This window comes from Diabrotica virgifera, chromosome 6 (genome assembly GCF_917563875.1).
Source record: "Diabrotica virgifera virgifera chromosome 6, PGI_DIABVI_V3a".
NCBI classification, from domain to species: Eukaryota; Metazoa; Arthropoda; class Insecta; order Coleoptera; family Chrysomelidae; genus Diabrotica; species Diabrotica virgifera.
In genome coordinates, this window is record NC_065448.1 from 1,733,078 (window position 1) to 1,759,905 (window position 26,828).

Genomic DNA, 26,828 nt, shown 5'->3' on the forward strand with positions numbered 1-26,828 from the left:
TAGTCGTGTATAAAATCTTTATTTATTATTTAAGTTACACATTCTATAATCTATAAAAAAATAATACGGATACTAAAATGTTCTAATATTAGCAGTCTTTAAACCCTCCCTAATGTTTTTGATGATCCTTTTGACCATTTCTGGTCCTGTGTTTTCTCCTCCAATATCAGGCGTGTGGATTTTTTCGTCTACTAGAGTTTTGTATATCGCTTCACAAATCAAAATTGCGTGTTGTTCCTTGTTTAAATAAAACAACAGATTGACTGCTGCGTTAATCATGGCTATTGGATTCACGTACCTCTTATCTAAAAACAATATATAACTGTTAATGGTATGATCTATAAGTAAAATTTATTACTATTATTTAACATACTCGAGCAGAGGTTACTGAATACAAATTTTTCCCATATGAAGAACCAGTGGCGTAGCTAGGGTGGGGCGGAGGGGGCGGTGCGCCCCGGGTGTCACCCTTTCAAGGGTGACACCCAAGAGACCCGATCACAAAAGAACGAATCGTTAATTTGTAACTTTACTCACTTTACAATCAAAATACAATTGGATATTATTTTATGAACACACGAAATCGAGGTCAAATAAGCATTTCTTGGATTTTTTACGTTAAAAGGAAAAAAGCACTTGATCTAAGTAACGAAATTCTCAAGAAGCTTGAAATTGATGGTTTAGATTTAGATATTATGAAGTGCCATTCACAGAGATACGATAATGCAGCTGTTATGAGCGGCGTAGGTACATGGGGGACTACAAACTATTATTAAAGCAAAAAACAAAAACGCCATTTTCGTTGGATGTATTGATCATTTAATTAATTTATGTTGCCAGCACTCTTTTGCACAAAATTCATGTAGGGTAACATTTTTCGGAACCGTAGAGGCAATTTTTAATTTTTTTTTCCGCTTCCACTAGCTCCTGGGAAGTGAATATTAAACACAGCAAAGAATCTGTTAAACAACTTTCCACAACGCGTTGGAGTGCTCACTATGCTGCAGTTAAAGTATTGACAGAACATTTTGATTGTGTTGTTGCTTCAAATGAGAAATTATGTCATCATTTCTTTTGGAATAATGTACTAAGAGAAATACATTTTTGTCAGATTGAATTGCAAAGTAAAGACATAACCTTTGATCAATCAGCGACCAGAATAGGGGCACTTCGTCTTTATAAAGTAATAGATTTTGCCACGAAAACATATGAGGACGACGACATTCCCACGAAAAACTAATTCGACGTAAACAAGGAATGGATGGTGAGTTAACTACCGATACAGGAGTCACATTTCGAGCCTAACTTCAAAAGGATATGCTAGAATGTTTTGACCTATTCAATGTTCAATGTCCATTCATGGACTTTGATCTTGTGTCTTGCTTTGCTTTTCACGAACAGTTGAATTTAGCTGTTTCAACATTTTGTGACTTTTACCATGAAGAAGTATCAGAAGCAGACCTCCTGCTATAAATACCAAGGCTCAGAAGACAAGCGGCCAATATTACAGCCTCAAAATGGTTAGCTGTAGACTTTATAAAATTCATTGAGGAATGGGATTTCATGGAATCCCTCTCAAACTGAATGGTCGCATTAAAATTGTTTATGACCATTTGTGTATCGGTTGCTTCATATCAGAGAAGTTTTAGTAAGCTAAAATTAATCAAGAAGCGAGCAACAATGGCGCAAACAAGGCTAAATAACCTCGGTTTATTAACTTACTATCGAACATGAAGCAACACAAAACATAAATAATATTTATAGAAAATGTGATTTTAGATTTTGCCGCTAGTAAAGCTAGAAAGAAAATATTTGAATGTCTTCCCCATCGTACTACGTAATATATCTTGTATGTTACAGAGATCTCTTATTCTGTCGTTCGGTATTCTGTCTCTCAGTGTTTTCCCAGTTATTGACCTCAACGTTCTCATTTCTGATGTTCTCAGTATCCTCTTGGTTTCTGCTGTGTCACATCTTGTTTCTATCGCGTACGTCATGGTCGGTCTTACACATGATTTGTATATGTATGCGTACTTTCCCTTCCAGCCTAATATCTTTGTTTCTCCAGATGACATCTCTTAGACATCATGACACGTAATTGGCTTTATTTGCTTGCTTTCGGACGCTCTCTTTAACATCTCCATAACTACATATTTCGATTCCCAGATATTGGAATCTCGAGACTTGTTCAATTAGTTCGTTGTTAATTACTAATTTGCATCTTATGGATTCCCTTGACACTACCAGGGAGGTTGTCTTAGCTGTCGATATTTTCATGTTGTAGTTCTTCGCCACTGTATTGAAAGTTTGTGCCATTCGCTGTAGGTTATCCTCGTTATCGTTATAGCCAATGCTCATAGAACCGATTACCAAGCCTCGGATAGCGGACAATAACATTTTTCAAGACTCTTTACTACAATTTCATTAACTATAATTCTTAATTTTTTCATTATTCAAAACATACGTTTATCGGATTTTCGTCGATTTTAACAATCTTTATTTTTAGTATTTGGGGTGACACCATCCATTACCGCCCCGGGTGTCACCCATGCTAGCTACGCCAGTGTGAAGAACCCCACATTTGTCCGCAATAAGAGGCAGTATCCAGGTAGAGCACCATGATGATATTATTATGGAATCCAAGTTATCATGTAGTGATTGGAAATTTACAAGGGGACCAGAAAATATTTTAATGCCGAGTATATAGAAGGCTTTAGGCACTTACTAGAATGCAGACTTTAGAATAAAATATTACTGATGATGGAACAAAAGAATATGAGAGTCAAATGAACAAGACTACAAGACAGAGAAAATATAATTTTACCCGAAGGTCACAAAAGAATGATAAAAATACTATATAACTACAGTGACTATATGAGTTATATTTCGTTTTTTATACCATGTCTTTTGTAGAAATGGTTCCAGAGACAGTGGAAGAGTTAGAAGGTAGGTTATAATTTATGGATAATGGATAAAAGCAATGGAGACAGAAATATAATCACTTTAGAAAAATAATACATGGCTCTATGCATGTAGAGAAAATACCATAAATGGTAGAGATTTTGAACACGAAGTGGGCATTTGAAAGTAAACCAAAACCATCCAAGACAAGGAAGAATATAGAGTCAAAGGTTTTGCACAAAACGAAAGTTTTGATTGTGGAGATTTACACTCATCAATGGCAAAAATGATTACAGTTAGACCACTATTGATAGTTTAAGTATTGAATCTAAATAAAATATCGTTATGGAGTAAAGCAAGCATCAAAATATTGGAACATCAAAATAAATGAATAATTATTACTTGGCTTGGAAATTGGCTACAACAAAGTTTTTGAAGATGGACTGATAATATATTTGTTATTATATCTAGATTATATTGTAATAACAGGACCAGACTTAGAGAGAATTGAGGTAAACAACAGTGGCGGCTCGTGAGTTTTACAATAGGGGAGGCTATACCTAACTGTAAAATATCTAGACAAATTTGCACTAGCAAAAAAATCCGCCAAAAAAATCTAATTTAAGGCCCTATTTTTTTTACCATTTTTTATTTACATTTTATAATATCATCATAATTCATAATATCATATCATTTTAAAAATAGTTAGTCAAATTGTAAAAGTTTATTATCAAAGTTTGTGTCGTTTATTTGTTAACAATTCTATCTCTGTAAGTAGATATGCATATCAAAATAAATACAGATTTAAACTTTTGCAGTCCATACAGGTTGAAAGTTCACATTTTTTAAGATACTCAACTGAATTTTTTTAATTCTAAAAGCGGCCTACTGCAAATCCAAAAACACGTTAAATTACCGATATTTTGCTTTGCATTACAGATTTCGGAAAAGTTATTTGATCAAGTTTTTCCATATATTATTCTATCTCCACATACCAAATTTCATCACAAAATTCGCACTTTTAGTTTTTTCATTATTTGTAGTCAGGATCCTAAAATTGCAGAGGAGGCTACTGGCCGATCAACCGCCCTTGCACAATCTCCGGGCAGCGTATTTCCGTTTACGTGTTCATTTCAAGACATTGCGGTTTTGAAACGGACACCGAAACGGCGATACATATTTAGTTCCAAAACGGTGTTGATTTGAAAGAGCCAGCCCCAGAAATGTGCACGGGTTTGTACCGAAACATGTGGCGTTGGAATTCTACAAACAAGTGCATAGAACTAGGTCTATTCGTTGCACGTGTTGTTTATCAACTTAGCTTTGAGGGTTGTGTTGTTGTGTATGTGAATCAATTATTTAAACATGATGGAGCAGCTTAAAAGTATTTTTACTAATATCTCTCAAGATTTTGAAATTCTGTTGTTTGAACAACACTCATTTGAAGAAAATGGTAACTATAAACTTAGTTGCAGTGCTTCTAAACTGTCTGCAAAAATAGCGGTGTCGTCTGCGAATATTATGTTTTTCAAGATTTTTCCGTTTATTGATATACCCTGTTCTTCCTCTGATATTTCTTCCTCAAAAATAGCTAAAAATATGTTTGCTGAATAATAATTGATTAGCTGAAACTAAAATATTTTTTTTTCTATGGATGCTATACAATGTGCAACTTCTCTCACTACTTACATACATTCAAAACGAACAATTTCTCAGGCTGTTAGAAAAGTCGGCCATTGCAGTGAGAAATATTTTTTCTCACGGGTTCCATACGTAGAATCGCGGTTTCCATGGTAACATGAAAAATACAAACAAATATTTTTGTCAAATAAAATGTGTCAAATCAAAACTGACCAGGAATTACCTTTTAAAACTGTTCAAATATAACTGGTAACTATAATTTTAAATAAATAAAAGTATATAAATATTAAGAATATTAAATACCTACATGTCTGTATAATATGTATTTTGTTTCAATTTTGTCATAAATTTACATAAAAGCACCTAAATTATTTCATTTTAAAATTTGAACTCTTGACAAAAACGCATCCATAGAAAAAGTACAGTGTACAACACGTGAGAAAACGACATATTTCTCCCTCGCTTGATTTGCGGCACTCGCCTCGTACCTCGGCTCGTGCCAACAAACTTCGGCGCTCGTGAGAAATATGTCTTTTTTCTCTCTTGTTGTACAATATACTATTAATAGAACACTTTAAGTACATATTGTTGTGCATTACTAAAAAATGTATACGTATCGTAATAGTTTATTTTGACAGGATATTTTGGCACTACTTTGAGTTTTTTGAAACATTATAAAGAAAAAAGAAGGTAACTTTAGTAACAAAATTGTTTTGTTTTGACAGATCCAATGAATGATATATAATTTGTTATTTTGCACGTAAGGAGCTATTTGTGATAAATAGTTCAAATAAAATAAAATAATGTTACAACTTGACACGTATTTGTGATAATTTTAGGCGCGAAGTTCTTTTACAAACCATTGCGAATTTCAAAATAAACGTCTTGAAATGCACACTTGTTTGATAGCAGATATGCTCCGCCGATTTCAAAACTACCCGGTCTTGAAATGAACACGGAAACGTAAATACGCCTCCGGGCAGCTTGTGCGTTAAACTATAATGCAGCTCTAAGAAACGTTGCTGGGCTGCGCGGAGCATTAGCAAGTTAGATTTTCCGGCCAGCAGCCTCCGCTCCAGTTTTAGGATCCTGACTACAAATAATGAAAAAACTAAAAGTTCGAAAATTTTGGGATGAAATTTGGTACGTGGGGTTAGAACTTTATTTGTAACAACGTGTTCAAATAACTTTTTCGGATATCTCTCACGCGAAGCAAAATAGCAAAGTAAACAAAACAGTGTAGCATGTGTAAAAAATTTATGGGGAGGCTAAGCCTCTCTTGCCTCCTCTGACCAGCCGCCACTGGTAGACAAGAATATGTTAATTAAAGAATTTGCAATTAAAGATAAAGGAGATTAAAAAGCTTCCTTGGGTTACAAATATATTATGATAGGAAACATGGTATTTTAAAGATAAATTAAAAACTGTAATTATTCATAAGCATACAAGCTAAGTAGTAAAATGACAAGTATTTAATTCACAAAACTACACTAGAGTATGCCATGAATACAAGTGGACCTAAAACTGATTCCTGAGGTACTTCACTCAAAACTGTTCTCCCGACTGAGAAAGAACCCCACCCTAACACTCTATTTTATAGCAAGAAAATTATAATACAATATTTACCTTCGAATGCTAAATGTCTGGAAGCTACTTCGAATACTGCCGCATTATTTCCGTAATTTTGACCAGAGATTAACCCAGGTCCTCCAATTAAGCCACAGATTATACTCGTCAGAATATTTCCATATAGATTCGGGGTTACAATGACATCAAACATACCTGGATTAGAGACTATTTGCATACAGCAATTATCCACAATTAAGTCGTTTACTTCTATATCTGGATAATCCTTCGCTATTTCCTGCAGTGTGTTGAGGAATAAACCATCAGATAATTTCCTAAAATAGGGTTGAATTAATCATACTGTAGCGAGCTCCCTTACTAATAGAATTCACAGCCCGGGTACCCAGGGATATTAATTTCAGCTATAGAATACTCCTGAAATACATATAGGACAGTGCAAATATGAAAATAAACGTAGCAGAAGGTCTAACAACAAGCAACATAACTTTCCAAAAGTGCTTACTCTTGCATTGTAAGATGTGTTCAAGGAGTTAAATTGGGAATAACGCGGAATTAAAATCGATGGTAGATTTTTAAGTCTTCTAAGATTTGCCGATGATATAGTACTCATAAGCAATAATACAGAGGAACTAATCTACACTCCTGGCCAAAAAAATCGGGAGACCTTAAAAATCGGTCATTTTTGATGTCTCGAATCTCCTAAATCTGTTGTCCGATTTTAGTGATTTTTTTAGTCTGTTATAGCCTTATTCTTTAAGAATCTCGATGTATTAGTAATATTGTTACTAAACATGTAAATGTCATTATATACCGAGTGTAACAATAATACTGTTTTTCCTCAAAGTTCGGAACACCCGGTGAAATATTCTAGCATTTAAAAAATATTGAAATTTAAACTCAATTGTAGCCTTAGGTTAGGCTTTCTTAACATTATGTTTTTTGACTCATTCACTTATGTTGGATAATAAAAAAGTTAGGTAACTTTAAAAACTAGCCATGCTCTTCATCAATACAAGGTGTTTCTAAATAAGTGCGACAAACTTTAAGGCTTAATTCTACATGAAAAAATAATGACAGTTTGATTTATAAACATATGTCCGCAAATGCTTCGTTTTCGAAATACGGGATGTTGAATTTTTTCTTACAAACTGACGATTTATTTATTGCTCTAAAACCGGTTGAGGTATGCAAATGAAATTTGGTAGGCTTTAAGAGTTAGTTATTTTACATCTTTCGACATACAACTAAAAATTTTATATTCACCATTGGCGTGCAAACAGGGTATATGACCAGGTTATATGCACGCCAATGGTGAATATAAAATACATAATTGTACGTCAAGAAATGCGCAATAACTACCTCTTAAAGCCCACCAAATTTCATTTGCATATCTCAACCGGTATTAGAGCAATAAATAAATCGTCAGTGTGTAAGAAAAAATTCAACATCCCGCATCTCGGAAACGAAGCATTTGCAGACATATGGTTATAAATCGAACGGTCATTATTTTTTCATGCAGAATTACCCCTTTGTCGCGCTTATTTAGAAACACCCTGTATTGATGAAGAACATGGCTAGTTGTCAAAGTACCTAACTTTTTCATTATCCAACAAAAGTGAATGAGTCACAAAGCAAAATGTTCAGAAAGGCTAAGGCTACAATTGAGTTTTAATTTCAATATTTTTTAAATGCTTGAATATTCCATAGGGTGTTCCGAACTTTGAGGAAAAAACACAGTATTATTGTTAGACCCGGTATACAATGACATTTAAATGTTTAGCAACAATATTACTACATAAAAATTCTTAAAGGATAAGGCTATAACATACTAAAAAATAACTAAAATTGGACAACAGGTTTAGGAGATTCGAGACATCAAAAATGACCCATTTTTAAGTTTTCCCGATTTTTTTGGCCAGGAGAGTATATGTTAAAGGGACAAACAAGAATATGCGAAAATCGGTTCAAAAATGAATTTAAATGAAGTTAATGACACTTAATGAATCAAACGGCGGAAATAACTAGAAGAATCGAATGACTTGGGCACTTGGGCAGCAGTAGGAAGACTCAGTGTTGTGTTGAAAAACAAAAAGATACCAATAAATTAAAAAAAAAGGGTATTCAACAGTTGTATTCTACCCAGGGCCCCCGTAAGAACTACTGGCGCCTGTGTGCAAAAAAGGATTTTGGCGCCCCTTAAGGCATTTTGATAATGTTTTTTATTTATTTTTTTTTTGAAGGTAGGTAGGTAGGTGCTTGAAATAAAGCAAAATAGGAACAAATAACACCATTGCAACACCATTACAAACCTTAATTGAATAAAGTTTAAGGGGGTTTATTGAATTAATTCTGCTGGACCATCTTGTCACACTTAGGGGTTTAAACTTAACCCGAGAACATTTTTTCTCACAACATCCCACCTTTTTGTGGATGAAGAACCCAGCGTAACGCGATTTTCAAATTTTGTTCATGTAGACGGGCTGTATCGTCGCCCCCGTTAGCGAAATTATTCCGATTCAATTTTTTGCAAAAACTTACTCAAGAAGAGGTTCTTATAACAAATCCACAAGGCGACAGGCGGTGCCGTGGTCGAAAGATTGCTTTGAACAATTTTTTTTAAACAAATTCGCAAATTTTTTTTTATTTCGCACAATTATTTTTTTATATAACTTGGGTCATTCTGAGTAAAAAAGGTCCCTTGTCATTATTTTCTAAAATTGATTGTTGTCGAGTTATACGCGATTTAAAATTTGAAAAATGCGAAAATGGCCATATAACTCGACAATAACCAATATTAGAGAAAAATCACAAGAGACCTTTTTTGTTCAGAATGACCCAAGTTACCTAAAAAAATTGTTTGAAGTAAAAAAAATATTTTTGTGAATTTGTTTAAAACAAATTATTTAAAACATTTTTCGACCAAGGTACCACGCTGGAACCCTGTGGATTTGTTTTAAGGACATCTTTTTGAGTAAGTCTTTGCAAAAAAAATCTATTCGAAATAATTTCGCTAACGTGGGCAACGATACAGCTGGAATTGTTAATAATTAAAAACAACAGCTTTGTAATAAAATAATGACAAAAATTTCTTCAGCATCTTAGGAGGGGTTTTAAACTTTGATTTGGTCACTTTTTGACTTTCATAATAATAAATTTTAATCGAGTTATTAAGCCTTGAAAATGGCATTTTCACATTTTTTAAATTCTAATCACGTATAACTCGACAACAATCAAGTTTAGTGAAAAATGACACTAGACCTTTTTTACTCAGAATGACCCAAGTGATCTAAAAAAATTGTTCGAAATGAAAAAATTATTTTTGTGAATTTGTTTTAAAAACATTGTTTTAACAATTTTTCGACCACGGCACCGCCTGGCACCATGCGAATTTGTTATAAGGACCTCTTATTGAGTAAGTTTGTGCAAAAAAATCGAATTGGAATAATTTCGCTAGCAGGGGCGACGATACAGTCCGGTCTAATTAGTTATTTGATCGATATGCGATTTTCAAATTTTGTCGATTCATCATTTGAGCGCCACACAATCGTTCGCTTATCGATGAGATAGAATTACCGCCCACACACTATTGTTCAACCAATGTTTGAAATTTTTCCACGAAATCACGGCATAGTTAGGTATTTTTTATCTACAGTTTTGTCTACGGAATGGGTGTTTATTATTTTTATAGCGGGATTTTTTATTTTATATCTATAGAAAGACTAATAATGTCATCCAAACAAAGTAAACTGTATTTAATTTCTCAACTTTTCTTTTAAAATTAATTTTTGCTTTTTGATTTTTTTTGTAAATATTTTTGCAATTTTTGACCCTTGGTTTTGGCGCAACTAAAGGATGGCGCCCGTGTGCATTGCACACTTTGCACATATAGTAGCGGGGGCCCTGATTCTACCAGTTATGACCTAAGGAATAGAGAACGTGATACAGAGTTTATCAGCTAATGCTAATAGATTAAGAACAACAAAGAGGGCCATCGAACGAGCTATGTTAGGAATATGAGGGCGTACGAAACAGGACAAAGGTGGAAGTTGTAATTGAAAGAATTTCATAAATGCAATGGAGCTATGTGAGCACACGTGGCATAACAAGACAACAAAAGAAGGACACTGGAGACAACGCGAACACAGTCGTAATAGAGGGAGACCACAAAAACGATGGCTAGACCACATCAAAGCAAACGTTGAGAAAAAATGCATCAAATAGCACAAAACAAAGAAAAGTGGAGAGCTGATGAGGAGGTCTGTAATCAGGACTGGATGCAAGTACGCTAAAGAATTAAGGAAACACTTAGTTGCTAAACTCACATGATGTTGGCTTTGTGAACAATGGTAACTTTTTTTCTTCCATTTTTGGATGCGAATTCGAAGGCCCACCTTCCAAACCTTTCACTGTTTTCTCGTGTGATTATCTTTAAGCTTTCCACTATACCAGGTTTGGACTCATGTTCTAGCATTGCATATTCGCCCTCTGTATTCTGCCTGAGAAGATAGATGTCCAATGCTGGAAACCTACAATATCAAAGTAATTATGTACCTACATGGTTACAAAAACAAGAAGATAGAAATTAAATTTTACTGTTAACTTTAATATGGACCAAAAAATAGTACCCCATTATACAGGGTGGGCACAAGTCAGCTGCCATATTTGCAAAAAAGAAACACATTTAGGAAACATTGATTTTAATTCCCTTATGACTTATGACGTTAACCAATGCTTGATATCTTCGACGTTTTCAATCGTATGCGCTAAAATTCTTTCTTAAGCATGCTCCAGATTTAAAACTCCATTGGAGTAATGTCTGGTGACCTTGAAGGCCACGCTTCGTTTCCACCTCTACCTATCAATCGAGAAAAGTGCGGGCTTAGGAAAGCGCGAACTTCCAGATCAAAACGCTTTCCTGCTACAAAATTATATTTGGTCCTTCGCATCTCTGATCTTCATCTAAAGTTACGACCCGCCGAAAAAAATGGTGCCAGCAATCACCAGCTGACTTATGCCCACCCTTGTTTGTATACTAAAAATTATAACCTAAGCTCTTTTATTAACGAATTTTTACCTGCATCGTACATTAGGATAACTTGTACAATGTACTAAATATACGAATAAGTCCAGTTGAGCCCTTAGACTTACGTTGGAGGAAGTATCCGCCAAAGATGGAATATGACCCTAAAAACAGTAATCTTACTAAATATATTCATTTTTTTAAATAACTTAATGAACATTACATTTTTAAGTAACTACATGTTTGAAGGATCGATTTTCACTCCGGAAATCATTCTCAAAAAAGATGCATCTTTATTTTACTTACTTTTATGGCAACTCCGTTTCTTCTGATGGATAGTAATGCAATTTCGTCAGATTCATCTACTACTTCAAAGTCTATGGGAACGTATGCTGCTTCAAAAATTTCTTTGACATATTCCATCATTTGAGGACCTGATCCTATACCTGAAAGATATTTTGACATAATATATTATATTTAAGTAACGGTGTATCTAAATTAACACAAAAATTTAAGAGATATGCCCAAAATTACACTACAGCGAGGTGCTACCTAAGGTTCGTTTAGAGAGTTTCTCACCGGGCCAGCAATCCCCTATTTGGGAGTTTTACGTTACCACGAAGTAAATCATCTTAAAGTTTAAACATCATATAATATCATTAGGAACAATTTTATATAATGACATATATATGAATATTTAAATGGGTGCCACCCATATATTTAGAAGCTTTAACCATGTATAGGTACCTTGTAGCAGCACTGAAGATGGAATTTTTATTCCGAAAACGTTCTGTGATGTACCCCTAAAGGGTTATTTTTAATAAATATACTCTTTATAAAGGAATTTTAATTTCAAGCGTAAACAAAGGAAGAGGATATAGAATGGGAACCAAAGAAGTAAAAATACTATGTTAAGCAGACGACGCAATATTTCATACTGCCCAAGATGAAGATAGTCTGCAAATATTAGTCCACAGAGACAAGGAACCAATCAGATGTGTGACGATAATATAATTTTATCGTTTAGAGTACGCCAATGAATTAAGTAAAACGTGTTTTTGTACCGTCTCGGACGATATAAAAGTCGGAACGAAAAGCCTAGTTGATTATTATTCTTGGAGCGTTGATCGAAGAATAATAAACAACAACGAGGTATAAGAGGTGAGTTATCCCGACCATTTTCCGCCGTCGTCTTTGGTGTGTTAAACGAATTTCGATGGGTTTTCCTTTTACCTATCCTTATACGAGCGGTGATCGTATTTCCCTACATGTCTTTTTCGCTGGCGAGCTGAGCGAGATTTCCTCCCCTTATATCTCCGTTTCATATTAATAAATGTAATTCCTAATCCACGCGATAGTATTCTTTCATGTATCAGATATCGTCACATCAACCCGAACCTAATGCTCGATACGTAGGTTATAAATATATTTTATTAACGAAATTAACGAGTAGTAATTAAGGCTAATTATCTTATCATTTGTAATGTTTTGATTCTAAAATAAATGTCTTAAAAAGCGAACCTTCTGTCTTTGGCTGAATTTTTGAAGTTATACTTCTTTAGGCGTGATTGAGGGTGAAATTTTAACATTCCCGGCGCATGCGCACAACGACAATATGGTAGTTTCTAAATCTTTTAAATTATGTAGCGCAACTAAGGTGTGCGTGAAAAGAATATATTAGTGTTTTTAGTAAATATATTTATTATAATTTTTGTGTCTTTGGGAGTACGGTAATAAATATTATTGATTATTTCATTCATAGGAGATTCTGACCAATAGAAAGCTACAGAAATAAAAATTAAACTGATAATTTTTGATAATATCCCGTCGTCAAGTATATTACGTCAGATGCCCTTCGTTGCTACAAAAAAATGCATTCGGTGACATTAATCACAATTAATGTTTTAAAAATTATAAAAGTGACGACTTTCAACCGTCAAATATTTATAACAACTGTGTGTTTAATTGTACTAATTTGTACTTACATAAATAAATTACAATAAAATTTTGGTTTTGAACAGTTTTATTCATGAAATAATCGCAACAAATTGCACTCGATCTCTAAAATTACTATCGAATTTTTGCCCTCGTGACACTGACATAATTTCACTCCCCTCGGGTCGTGAAATGAAAACTATCAAAGTGTCACTAGGGAAAAATTCGATAATTTTAGAGCTCTTGTGCAATTACTACTGAAAATGTTTATTCAATTAGGTATCTATGTGTCACCGCGATTGTCATTATTATGACCGAGAAATAATCGTACGTAAGGGTAACCTCGGTATAGCTCGTCGATATAGCATTCGCCTAGAAATCGGAAGGTCCCACGCATAGAGAAATAACAAGAAGTTATTCTTGTTATTTCTCTATGGGATTCTCGCCGCGAAGATTAGATTACGTCATTCTCTTGTTGTTTACTATTACGGGCGCCGATCAAGAGTTTTCTTTCGTTACAATAATATAGAAGTATAATTTCTTACGTGCGTACAAAGTACACTAGTTTACAAAGTGTGTACAAAGTACACACACATTCTTTTTTGTTACATGGAGCAACAAACGCAACGATCATGTTACAGATATAAAATAAAAATTGATGGCATCAGTATTGAACAAGTAATGGAAATGAAATACCTTGGAATTACATTGTCCAGCTATGGAGACCTAGACAAAGAAGTGAAAAAGCAAATAGACTGGCAGGATGCCTTAATAACACTTTATATGGCGAAACCGGCATATTAACACTGAATGAAGTCAAGAATTTATAAGTTAGTGTAAGAGCAATAAGGCCATATGCATCAGAAACAAAACCCGATTCAGCCACAATACAAAAACTACTGGAAACGGCAAAGATGAGAATACTGGGAAAAATATAGGAAATACGCTGAGAGGACTGAATACATTAGAAGAAAATATAACGTAAAGTGTATATATAAACGAATAGACACTAAATAGAAAAAAGAGTGGAATAACCACTTAAGCAGAATGGGTGAGATACGTGTGGTCAAAATAGCAAGAAAAGGCCTGAAAAGGTCTAAATCACTAATCGGTAGAAGAAGTATCGGCCGACCGCGCCAAAGATGGAGTGACAACCTTCCATAGAGGTATCAATCCGCTAATAAACAAGCAGAATTGCTTATAAAGAGTAAGAAGAAGAAGATAAAGGAATTTTTTAATATTTTTTTTTGTGATTTATGGTACCTATACATACAGTCAGGGCCCCCGCAAGGCTGATTGGCGCCCGCGTGCGGGACATATTTTAGCGCCCTTTAAATCTACTATACATATAAAATTTAAACCCAAAATGAAAGACTACATTATTACTGAGGCCGAAAGTCCCTGAAAACTTCTATAATGTTTATTTTAATAAGTTACAGGGGTGAAAATAAAAGAGAAAATTTAGTGCGATTTTTAATAATTGCAAATATTTAATTCAAAAGAAACGTTTTATTTATTTTAAGGGACTGTCGGCCCTCGGCAATAACGTTATCTTTCATTCTGCGTTTAAATTTTTTAAAAATAATTATTAATTTTCTCAGGATTAAAAAAAATGAATACATTTAAAACACATTGAAAATTTTGAGAGGCGACATTTTGCGCGTTTCCCCTCCCCTTAAATGTTTTGCAACATTAATGAAGCACCCTGCATATTAAATTAAAACTATACATTTAAGTAATAGTGGAGTCACTGAAGGTTTTCACCTCCGATTTCGTTGAACCTTCATCGATTTTCATGAAAATTGGTAGGTAGTTAGAAGATACTTCAAGGAACAAAGGTGACAGGATGTTAACTTGCGCTTTTACCCTGGGGGTGGTTGCCACCCCTTCTCGGGGGTGAAATTTTTTTATTAAAAATAATACCAGAAATCGATAGAGGGGCAACTTCTAAGAAAAATTTGTTATATAAAGTTATTAACATAAATCAATACTTTTTGAGTTATTAAATATCAAAGATTTTATTTTTTCTTAAAAAAATGCATGTTTTAAAGCTGTTTTTCACGTATTACTCAAAAACTATAAGCTTTTGTAAAAAAGCTATTATTACTAAAATTAAAGATAATAAAAAATTTAATACACTCCCTACTTAAAGAACTAAACTGATGTTATTTTAAAGTGAGTTATGGGTCATTGAATGTATATTTTTTTTCGACGAGTACTCAAATCTAAGTATTCAAGCTTACATAACGGGAAAACGATGCATTTTATAGAATATACTTGTTAAACACTTGTCAAAGTACTTCGGAATACCTATCAAATGAGCTTCAGTAGAAGTTAATAGCATCAAAATTAAGCAAGTTATGATGAAAATAAGAGAACCCTTTCGATTTTTTTAGGAAAAAGTTAAAAACTAAACATACGCCATTTCCGAAAAAATTAAAATTTGTAGTAATCCTCACAATAATTTCTTTATGTTATTATAGTTAATTATTTCAACAAATTTGACCGGTTTAGAATGCATATTTTTGAAAAAAAGGTATAATTTAAAAAAATCAGAATTTTTAGAATCATCGTACTTTTCATTTTCTTTTGATAATAACTCCAAAAATACTCAATATACGTAAAAAATGATAAATAACTAAATTTTAGTTTTTTCTGTAACAAATACTTTACCCATTTTACTATTTTCGTAGAGTAAAAAATAACCGAGATAGAAACGTTTAAAATTTCAATATTGCTGCGAGAACCATGTAACCGGGGCCATTTAACCTTTTATTTTTAAAAAGTAAGAGGTATAAATGACTATTTTGACGTTTTTTAATAGCTCTTGAAATAAAATTTTAACCTGTTATTAGATGAACTTGCTACTTTAAAATTTAACGGAGTTATTTACAAAAAAACAATAACATTTTTTAGAAATTTTTTTAAAAGATACATTTTGAAACATTTTTGGTGCATAAACTTTAATGCTATCAACTTGTTCGAGCACTTATTTGATACATATTTCAATGAGCTTTGACAAATGTTTAATAAGTTTATGTTATAAAATGCATCATTTTCCCAGTATTTAAGCTTGAATACTTAGATTTGGGTACTCGACGAAAGAAATATACATTCAATTACCTATAACTCACTTTCAGTTAACATTGAAAAGTTTTTCTAATAAGAAATTTATTTGATTTTTTATTAACCTCAATTTTGACAATAATAATAACTTATTTGTAAAAACTTATAGTTTTTGAGTTATTTATAAAAAATCGGTTAAAAACGTGCATTTTTCTCACGAAAAATTAAAATCTTTGATCTTTAATAACTCAAAAAGTTTTGATTTATTTTAATAACTTTATATAACAAATTTTGCTTATAATTTGTCGCTCTATCGAATTGTGGGGTTATTTTTTATAAAATAATTTTCACCCCCGAGGAGGGGTGGCATCCACCCCCAGGGTAAAAGCGCAAGTTGGCACCATGTCACCTTTGTTCCTTGAGATATCCTCTAACCACTCACCAATTTTCGTGCAAATCGATGGAGGTTCAACGAAATCGGAGGTAATAGCTCATATTCACCTTCAGTGACTGCACTATAAATAAACAATAATATTTTGTCATTTCAAAGTTTTCAAACTAATTTTATACAGGGTGTCTACATAACTAGGAAACATATGGGAAACTGTTTTATTATTAATTTTACGAGAAAAAGTTATTCTTCATAAAAAGTTCTGCATTGTCAGCTAGAACTCAGAATGCAACCATCAAATATCAAATTTTACGAATCTTATACGAGGTATGTCAAAAAAGATGAATTTCGGTCAAAACCAAAGTACGACTAGTTTTCACAATATTGAAAAGTTATTATGAAAAGTTGTTCAGCATTAAAAACTATGTTTCTATATGCAATTACATCCTTCTAATTGAAATATATTGTGATCTAGAAAGGCACTTTACTTTTGATCGAAACTCATATTTTTTTTACATATATCTCACATAAAATTGAAAAAATTTGATAGGATTTGATGGTTGCATCTTAGATTTTAGACCATGCAAAGCTTTTTAGAAAGAACTTTTTATGGTACATTAATTGTGTTCTTTATTTTCATAGGTAAGGGATGTGTCGCGAATATGAAAAAACATCAGAAAGGGTCGCCAGACATAAAAGGTTGGGAAACACTGAATTAAACAATAACAATAAAAGAGTTATCGCATTATTCGTAATAAATGAAAAGGGCGTTGGGTATCTGTAATTTGAGAAAAAAAATTCAAAAAAGGATGTAATTGCATATTAAAACATTGTTTTTAATTAATTCCAAACAACTTTTCATAATAATAATTTTCGATATTGTGAAATATAAGGTACTCTTGATCGAAATTCATATTTTTGATACTCATAAGATTGACACAATTTTATATTTGGTTGCATTTTAATTTTTGGACTATGCAAAGCATTTTGTGAAGAATAATTTTTTTCCGTAAAATTAATAATAAAAAAGTTTCCCATATGGTTCTAAGTTACGCAGTTACAATGTCTCAATTATTTTCTTTTTTTTTTCAAAATAAATTGTAAATTGTAGATTTTATTAGAGGAAACCCGATTATAACTATTTAAAATGAATTATTATTATTCTATGCAATGATTATGATACTTACAATTTTCACAATTAATTTAATTTCCACACCACTTAAAATAACAACAAATAAAAAAGTTTATCCAAATATTTTTTACACGAAAACAAAAGTTTAAAATCAGGGCAGAACAAACCCAAATATTGCATATATTGCAATAATAGTCGTAGGTAATTATTAACACCAATATAAAATAAAATTTTAAACCTTTCACTGCAGGAAACCACCCGTTCACCGGTTCACCAGTAACAGTAAAAATAATGTTTGTGCCTAATAAACACATAGACGAGAAGGGAAAATATACTCAAGTCGAATACATAATCATAATTGATAGAGTATTTGTTTACTTAAGGGTAATTATCATAAATTCGAGTAAAAGATTCACTTTATAGGAGTAAAAACTGCTTGCTACAGCAAGCTGTGTTTTTGTTGGAGTAAAACTGCTAAGTTGCGTTTTATGGGTGTTAATTTATGTTTCTACTCGTCAAGGAGTGTGATTTGATGTTTATTTGACTATTTTGAGTGTCGCTTTAGTTTACAACATAAAATCGATTGGATGGTATGCCAAACGTAATTCAAGCTACTTCAAAGAAAAAAAAGTAGGAAGGAACAACAAAATGTAATATTTTTTCACGGAGTAAGTTCAACATTTCAGGACGGGAATAATTATTTTTTCAGTAATAACAAAATATTTGATTTTTGAGATTTCTCTAGTTGTTCATGAAATAATTAAAATTGTATATAAAAAATGATTGTTACATTTAAAATAAATATTTCTTATTTACCAAACCTTCGGTTTGGCGCCCCTTTGGGGTTACGCCTGCGTGCGCCGCACGCGTTGCACGCCCGGTTACGGGGGCCCTGCATACATTCGACTACAGTAGATTCATTTTCTTGTGGATTTTTTATTTAATTTAGCTTATTAAATAATCACATATTCAGATATCACGAGACAGACATTAATCTCATATAAATATTTAATATTTAAATAGTATTACTATTAGAACGATAAGAGAAAGTCACGTTTATTGCACAATTTTTCGTATGTTTATCTTATTCATCATCTAAGATCAAAGTTTCCCTGGTCTATTATCTAGCGTTCCATCAAATTTAATGTATGCCTGTTTTTTTGATCTTATGTTAATGTGATTGCCATTTTATCGTTTAAATATTGTCTATTGACGTCTGTTCTATTGTGTTTACATTCTGTAGCGGGATAGGATGACAAATGGAATATTACAAGCCAATCTTGGAATAAATTAATAGATTAATCAATATTTGTGTTGCCGCATATATATGCACCTATTATTGATCAAGTACAAAAGGAAATTCAATATTAGATTATAGTTTGATTATTTGTGTAAATCACAAACCTGGTGACAAAGAGCTAGAAATAGAATAAACTTCTTCTTCTTCTTTTACTGTCTAGCCGTTTCGGATGTTGTCGACCATCATGGCAATCTGTACCTCTACTTTGCAAAATGCTGCTCTGAAATGATTTGTGGTGGTTGTGTTGAACCGCGTACGTAGATCTTTCAGCCAGAAAATCCTTCGCCTTCCTGGTCCTAGTTTTCCTTCTACTTTTCCCTATAATATTAGTTGCATGAATCCATATCTTTATTCGATTTTGGCTGTTTTTATTGTGGTTAAGAGCTCCTTTTCTTTTTATATTCTTAATAAGATGTCTTGATTATTAACGTGGTCGGTATAAGATATCTTCAGGGTTCGACGATAAAGCCACAATTAGATAGCCTCAATTTTCTTGCAGGTGGCGTCTGTGAGAGTCCACGACTCAACTTCATACAACAGTAGGGAAGATATAGCATCGTAGTAACATGATCTTTTTGGGTATTGATAAATCGTGACATTTGAGTAGCCATTTTTTGAAATGTAGATCTTGCTTTCTCTATCCTACTTTTGATTTCTAGTGAATGGCCTCAATTTTCATTTACGTTTGTACCAAGGTAGGTGTATGTTTTTACTTTTTTTATTCGTTGACCTATCACACGGATTCGTCCAAATTGCTATTCTTTCTGCTAGAGATCACCAGGGGCGTAACAGAGGCCCCCGCAGCGTGAAGCTTGCGGGGGGCCCCAATCGCTTAGGGGCCCCATCTTGTCATCTGATATTATGTAAAAATCTTTTATTGTTATATTACATATTTTACGTTGTGTGTTTAAAATTAAAAACGTAAATTTCTAAATAGACGTATTTGCCAAGTGAATCATTTTTTCATTATATCTAGAAACTTAATCCCTTCCAGCCTACCGAAATTTTATGGTAACGACAATAAACTATAATGCTTTGTACGTGACTATTGAAAGATTTGAGAATTTCAATTTGCCGAATTTACTTACGTTTAGTATTTCGATACAATTATCCAGAGGCATAACAGAGGCCCCCGCAGCATGAAGCTTACGGGGGCCCCAATATGTCAAGGGCCCCATCTTGTTGTCTAATATATGTAAAAATGTGTTGTTATATTATTTGCATACATACGTTTTTTAAGCAGTGCAGTATTGAAAATGAAGTTGTCCATCCGAATTAATAAAATTGTAGATATATTCGCTGATAGTGCACGAAGAAAGTTGTTGATCTCATAGAATAATGCTAATGTAATCATTTAGTAATTTTTGTTCTATTTTATTTTATACCAATAAAGATGAAAAATGTAAGTCGTCATAAACAATGCATGAATACACCAATAGATCACTAAGGGCCGGTTGTTCGAACGATAATCAACAATGATCATTATCAAATAATTAATTACTGTCAATGTCAATTGTTAAAACATAATTAATTACAATTCTGAGACTATAATCAATTAATATAACAATAATTATTAACATAATTAATAATAAATCTCATAATTGTAATTAATTATGTTTTCAGCAACCCAAACAAAGTTGACATTGACAGTTTTGGTGACAGTAATTAAATAATTAATAATGATCATTGTTGATTAGCGTTCGAACAACCGGCCCTTCATGACAGTTTTTGAGTGAAATTATCAGCGTTACGACTGACGTATTTGCTTGACAATTTGAATTTAGGTTCTAGTTACACTCCCCTTCAAAGTCGGATTTATGCCGTTGGTTGCTTTTACTTCGGGGGGTGACACCCCTCCTTGGGGTGAAAAACATACGTTTAAAATAAGTCCGGAAATGTATAAATTGACTAATTATAAGCAACTTTTGTTCTTCTATAGAGTTTCTTTATCTATGCTAATACTTTTCAAGTCATATACGACTGAAAATGTTTATTTTTCAAAAAAAAAACAACGCTCTTAGACGGGTTTTCGCAAATAACTCAAAAATAAGTATTTATCGAATTAAATATTAGATATCGAAAAAATATTTGTAGCAAAAATGTAGCTTATAAGATACAGAAAATGGTGTACTTATTCATGAAGTCTATCGACACAGTACAAGCTCAGTTGAATCTCATGAAAAATTATTCTTATTTGTCCAATTCCAAATCGAATATTTCAACCTGAAATACCCAAAAAATGAAGCACTTTTCGGGAAAAGCTCTTAAAACTTTTTTAAATATTTCAAAAAAAAAGCTTTATTTTTATTTTTTATAAAAGTTTCTAGCACCAAAACTATACGAGTTACGCTCAAAATAAAGTTGACCCCTTTTTGGTAAAAAAAAAATGTGAAAATCTGCCCCTATTTCGCACCCAAAATAAAATTTATCATAAGCGCTTACCATTAACTTTAAATATTTATTGTTTATATGATCTGTAAGTTTAACCGGTTCAAAGTTCTTATTTTTGAAAAAACTTTACAGTTTTTTTATTTTGGAAAAATGCTTTTTTTCGAAATAAATTAAAAAGTATTAGTAATACGAAAAATCTCAAAAAGTATAGAAATGTTTTGCTTTTATAAATATTTTGGCTTTATTTTATTTTTCTGTAAGACAAAAATTGGTTAAGACATGGCTGTTTAAAATTTGCATATACTCGTAATTAGTGACTCGTTCAAGCCCTTCAACTAGAACCCTTTTAAAAATAAGCACTTTGAACCGGTTAAACTTACAGGTCAAATAGAAAAGTTAGGTAATTTGTAAGGCGATAATGAGTAGTTTCATTTGGGGTGCTAAATAGGGGGAGATTTTCACAATGTTTTACCAAAAAATGGGATTAACTATATTTTGAATTTCCCCGAATACTATTTCATTTTTTGGTTATTTCACGTTGAAATATTCGATTTGAAATTTGACGAATAAGAAAAACTTTTCATGAGGTATAAGTTTTCTTTTACTGAGTCGATAGACTTCATTTTTGTTTTATTTTTTTTATAAGCTAGATACATTTTTGCTAACAATATTCTTTTCGATCGAATACTTTTTGAACTATTTGCGAAAAATCGCCTAAAAACGTGTTTTTTTATGAACAATAAACATTTTTACTCATAAATATCTCGAAAAGTCTTGAGTTTACCACTTCGGTGGTGACACTGAAAATTACACGGTATCGCCATATTTTACATTGATTTACCGGGCTCTAACACATATAGGTATTTGTTACACAACATGTCGCATTTAGTAATTTTTTAAAGGGGGCCCCATATCCAATTCTGCGGGAGGGCCCCGACGGAGTTTGTTACGCCACTGGAGATCACATGCATTTTGCTTTTTTTTTAATGTTTAGTGAAGCCATATCTCTGATTCACTTCTGTGATCCTATTTATTAACTCTTGGAGGGCTTCATAACTGACGGCGAATACCACCGTGTCGTCCGAGTATTTAATGTTTTTAATGAACTAAAAACTGCTCAAGAAATGTTATTGACGAAGATAAGAATGAACTAAGTATGTATAACAAATAATGCAGAGGATGTTTGTACACTAAATAAACCAAAAGCGAAAAAGGCATCATCACCGTTTTCCTTTAGCTTTTTACAAACCATAGGTAGGTACTCTTCTGTTAGATTTTCTTTCCTCAATTCGACTCTTCTCAGTACTGTAACTCTGGTTTAGCTTTTGTTTAGAAAACGTCTATCAAAACAATTGTTAATGGACAGTCAAAATAGATGAACAACTTACGGAACCTATAGATACAGACAATGGAATAAGACTGGGGGATTCACATAAAGAGCGTCAATAATAGAAAAACATATAGAATAGGGAACAATGAAATTAAAATTCTGCTATGCAGACAATGTAATATTGACAGCCCAAAATGAAGATATTCTTCGAAGATTAGGCCTATATATATTGACAAACCTTGTATTATTACATTATTTCGCCTTATAAATGTTTTCGTCTTTAACCTGTTTATTGGATATTATAGTTTCCCTCTTATTGCTCTCTTTCTTTCATTCGTTGTTGGTTAGTTCTTCTATTTTTTTTCTCTCTAGAGTTCTTTTTTGTTAATAGAACAAAGACTTATAAAATTAGAATCCTTGTCAAGTGCGAAATAGATGGTTATAGGTCAAGTTAGGTTTAGTTACGTTAGGTTTAGACAGAATCAAATTAATGCTAAAAGAAGGAATCTCCAAGCTGGTTTTAGATAGGAAGCTCATTGAAAGAGGAAGGAGTAAAGGACTAAGGACAAGATGGATAGAAAGGTTGGAAGCGGTCTAAGACAAGTGATAAAACAGAAAAATAGAACAAGAAATCTAAATGTAAATTAAATCTTGTTCTTGTCAATCCTTACATAAAAGGTTTATTGGTTGGTGCCTTGTAAAATGTGGTTGAATGTTTATGCATCTTTTGTATGTTTTCCATGGTTGAAAGACTCACAATGACGAAAATTTTAACTATATCCTACCATCAAGGTGAAAATTACTCACATATAAACCAATTATTATAAACTTATTTGCGTGAACAATTACTTTTTTACTTTTTACAGATAAAAGTAAAATTTGTAACGAATCAACAGACGCAACATCGAGAAAAAATATGACATGTGGTTAGTAAACAAGACTTTGGCTCTATGCAACTAATTGTCGACAATGAGACCATTACAAAAGTTAATCATTTTAAATAGGTACCTAGGATATTGGATAAACAAGACACCAAATCCTGATGAAGAAATTAAAACTCGTATAGAAATTGCAAGAGGGGTATTTATAAAACTTAGATCTATACTGTGCAATTGTCAGCTGAACTTATAAATAAGAATTAAGTTTGTAAAATGTTATGTATTTCCTGTATTACTATATGGATGTGAAACCTGGATCATGAAGATTAATATGATGAACAAATTAGAAGCCTTCAAGATGTGGTCATATTGTAGAATGTTTAAAATCTCATGGGTTTAACACATTTAAAACATAGAAGTTCTAAGTAAAATAGGTCTAGGTGAGGGTGACTTGACGAAGATGATAAAAAAGAGAAAACTTGAACATCTGTTGCATATAATGATCATGGATACTGGTAGCAAATACTGGATACTGCAGTTAATACCTAATGGAAAGAGCGAGGGAAAACTAAGAATTGGCAGGAAGAAATATTTATGGCTCCGCAACCTTCGTCAGTGGACTGGATTTTCAGCAGATGAATTGTTAAATTTGAACACTGTACTCAAACTGTTAATTGTGAATGTTAAATTTGGAAACTGTACTCAAAAAACTGTTTATTCTTAATGATATACCAATTAATGCGTCTAAAATGTAGAGTTTATGACAATGTATCCTGCTTGTAACTACATATGGACTGGAGACCATGGCCTTTACAAACAAAACCTTAGAGCAGCTCAGTACAAGCCAAAGAGCGCGATAGAGAGGGCTATGCTAGGGATTAGTTTCAGAGACGATTCGAAATATAGACATTCGTGAAAGAACAAAGATTGCTGATGTCGCAGAACGTATAGCAAGGCTCAAGTGGAAATGGGCCGGGAATGTTGCCCGAGATAATCCCGAAAAATGGACACAGAGAGACCAACAAACTGGAGACCAAGAGAGAACAGGCGAGGAGTAGGCAGACCGCAGAAGAGGTGGGCAGATGATATCAAACAAGTCGCGGGCAAGCAGTGGATGAGAATTGCCAAGAGTAGAAATCGATGGAAGCAAATGGAAGAGGATGGATCGATGGAAGAGGCCTATGTCCAGCAATGGACGAACATAGGTTGAAGAAGAAGAAGAAAAATTCAAATAAGGAGATGATTTGATAGAAAGGCTTACCTGGCAGCATCGTAACAATTCTCCTTCCCCCATGAGTATTTTCTGGTGGTGGTGACAAAGTACTCCATATAGGCACCTGCTTGTTCTTCACTAGTCCAGCGAAAGTGTCAGCTGCAGTTGCCAAATGCCTCGTTAACACCAAATTCCCGAGCTGTCTGGCTAATTTGTTCATGTTTTTCTACACGTAGGTACTTTGTCCGTGACAGTGTCACACTGACACAATTCAATGTTTTGAAAATTTAAAGCAAATTATTATTTCAGTTAGATAAATAAGTATTAATAATAGTTATCACCGCTGAGTTATAACAAACTAATAATTGGAGGCCAGGGCCGGCGTCCAAATTAAAAGTATATTTATTTGTAAAAACACTTTCTGAATTATATTGCTAGGGCAAGAACCTTAAGAGGCTACAGTAGCGATCAACAGGTAGCAACAAACGCGTTCCAAGATTGCGGCTCTAATTTTGAATATTTTGTCGAGATATTTGGCACACATATTCGTAATATAATAAAGAATGGCGGTATAGAGCCCAATTTCAGAAATATGTTAGTACGTGGAAATTACTCTATAACTAAATAAAATATTGAAAAAAGAAGCCTGTACCGCCATTAAGAAGAAAAAAAAACTTTCTTCAAATAACTTTTTTATCCCATGCCTAGATTTTGTGTAATCTTGGAACTACTAAAATTTTTTATTTTTAACAAGAAATCGAACATATTATAACTAAATAACTAATTAGGCAACATAGAGAAATTATTACTGTCATTTTGACAAACCTGCGTCAGATTTTCTCTAATCTGTTCTGTCATCTTTATCGATATCTGTTCAGTGCAGTAGTATGTAATGTAGTATGTTAATTTAAGAATTCGTTATTGTTGTTTCATAGGAAAGTAGTGATTATTGATAGTTAATTTATTATATATTTTTTGTTGTATAAGTTGTTGGCCTCTTTGAAAGAATATATTGTTATTAATTGTGAGTTTTAGTTATATATAGGTAGGTAAGTATATTTTACTTAAAAATATTTCGAATTCTAATGCGAGTATATAAAGTTTTGGGAGGATTTTTTATTCTAAAAATATTATCAATAGTTTAACAAAATGGAAAAAGTAAATCAAACGAAAAATAAAGTGAAACCTTCCAAGAAAAAGTCCATTAAAAACCGTGCCAAAATTATGCGAAAATCGAAATTTGTTTCGCTTCACAACAAAAAATGATTATTTATTATTGTTTTATTATTAGATATTTCATGCAAATACCTATCTAAATACCTATCTTAACATAAAATTTTCACCCATTTTGGTTTATTTTTATAAATATCTATTTATTAATAATAAAATCGTTTTCTATTACTTCCATTTAGCGCGATTATGATATTGTCAAAATATTAATCTTAGATAATGTCAAAGATTACCGCTGTTGCCAAAGTTTATGATACTATCTCCCGAAGTTATATTTTGTTGCTACCTGTTGATCGCTACTGTTTACTCTTAATTGAAAAGAGTAATAAAGAGTGATAAACAATGATAAATCAATTCAAAGTTGATTTTATTCTCTTGGAAGTTGCAAAATCACTTTTATAGATCTTCGTTAATTTCTTAAAACACAATAATAAAGTGTGTGGTTATCATAGGTTTTAAGCAAAAAATAAATTTTAAGTTAATTAGTTTTGACAGTTACAATAGCCACAGAATAACTAACCATATGGTTAGTTATTCTGTGCAATAGCTTATGTTGTCCAGTGGCGGATCTAGATACATATTACATAAAAGGCGACAATAATAACTTATATGCATTATGCATTAAGTTCTCCTAATTAGCGTCTCTTTGTAAAGACAATGACGTCGACTTTGCAGAGTAACAAGACACTTACTCAACACACACACACACACTACACATTACACCTGACTTAGTGATAAGTTATACAATTACGTGGCTAAAGATTCTAGTTCTAAACCAAGGCCAGAATCAGAGAAAAAAAAAGTTCTCCTAAT

At 32.7% G+C, this 26,828-nt stretch overlaps 1 protein-coding gene across 1 annotated transcript; it reads right to left on the reverse strand.

Moving 5' to 3' along the window:
* LOC114324946 (isocitrate dehydrogenase [NAD] subunit gamma, mitochondrial) lies at positions 1–25,089 on the reverse strand. The gene is made up of 6 exons (XM_028272873.2): positions 24,834–25,089; positions 11,456–11,595; positions 11,204–11,313; positions 10,452–10,655; positions 6,169–6,443; positions 1–305 (listed from the first exon to the last, which is right to left on the reverse strand). The coding sequence occupies exons 1-6, from the start codon at positions 25,003–25,005 to the stop codon at positions 73–75; spliced, it is 1,134 nt and encodes a 377-aa protein (XP_028128674.2). The 5' UTR covers positions 25,006–25,089; the 3' UTR covers positions 1–72.
* Between the last annotated feature and the right edge of the window lie 1,739 nt (positions 25,090–26,828).

What these genes read in the sequence shown, in the direction of transcription:
- LOC114324946 (XM_028272873.2), bottom strand. Translation starts at nt 25,005, where the DNA reads ATGAACAAATTAGCCAGACAGCTCGGGAATTTGGTGTTAACGAGGCAT. An exon ending in GAAACGGAGTTGCCATAAAA is followed by an intron (nt 11,314 to 11,455) that starts GTAAGTAAAATA and finishes TACTGTTTTTAG; the next exon opens with GGTCATATTCCATCTTTGGC. An exon ending in CAGACATTTAGCATTCGAAG is followed by an intron (nt 306 to 6,168) that starts GTAAATATTGTA and finishes TATTGTTTTTAG; the next exon opens with ATAAGAGGTACGTGAATCCA.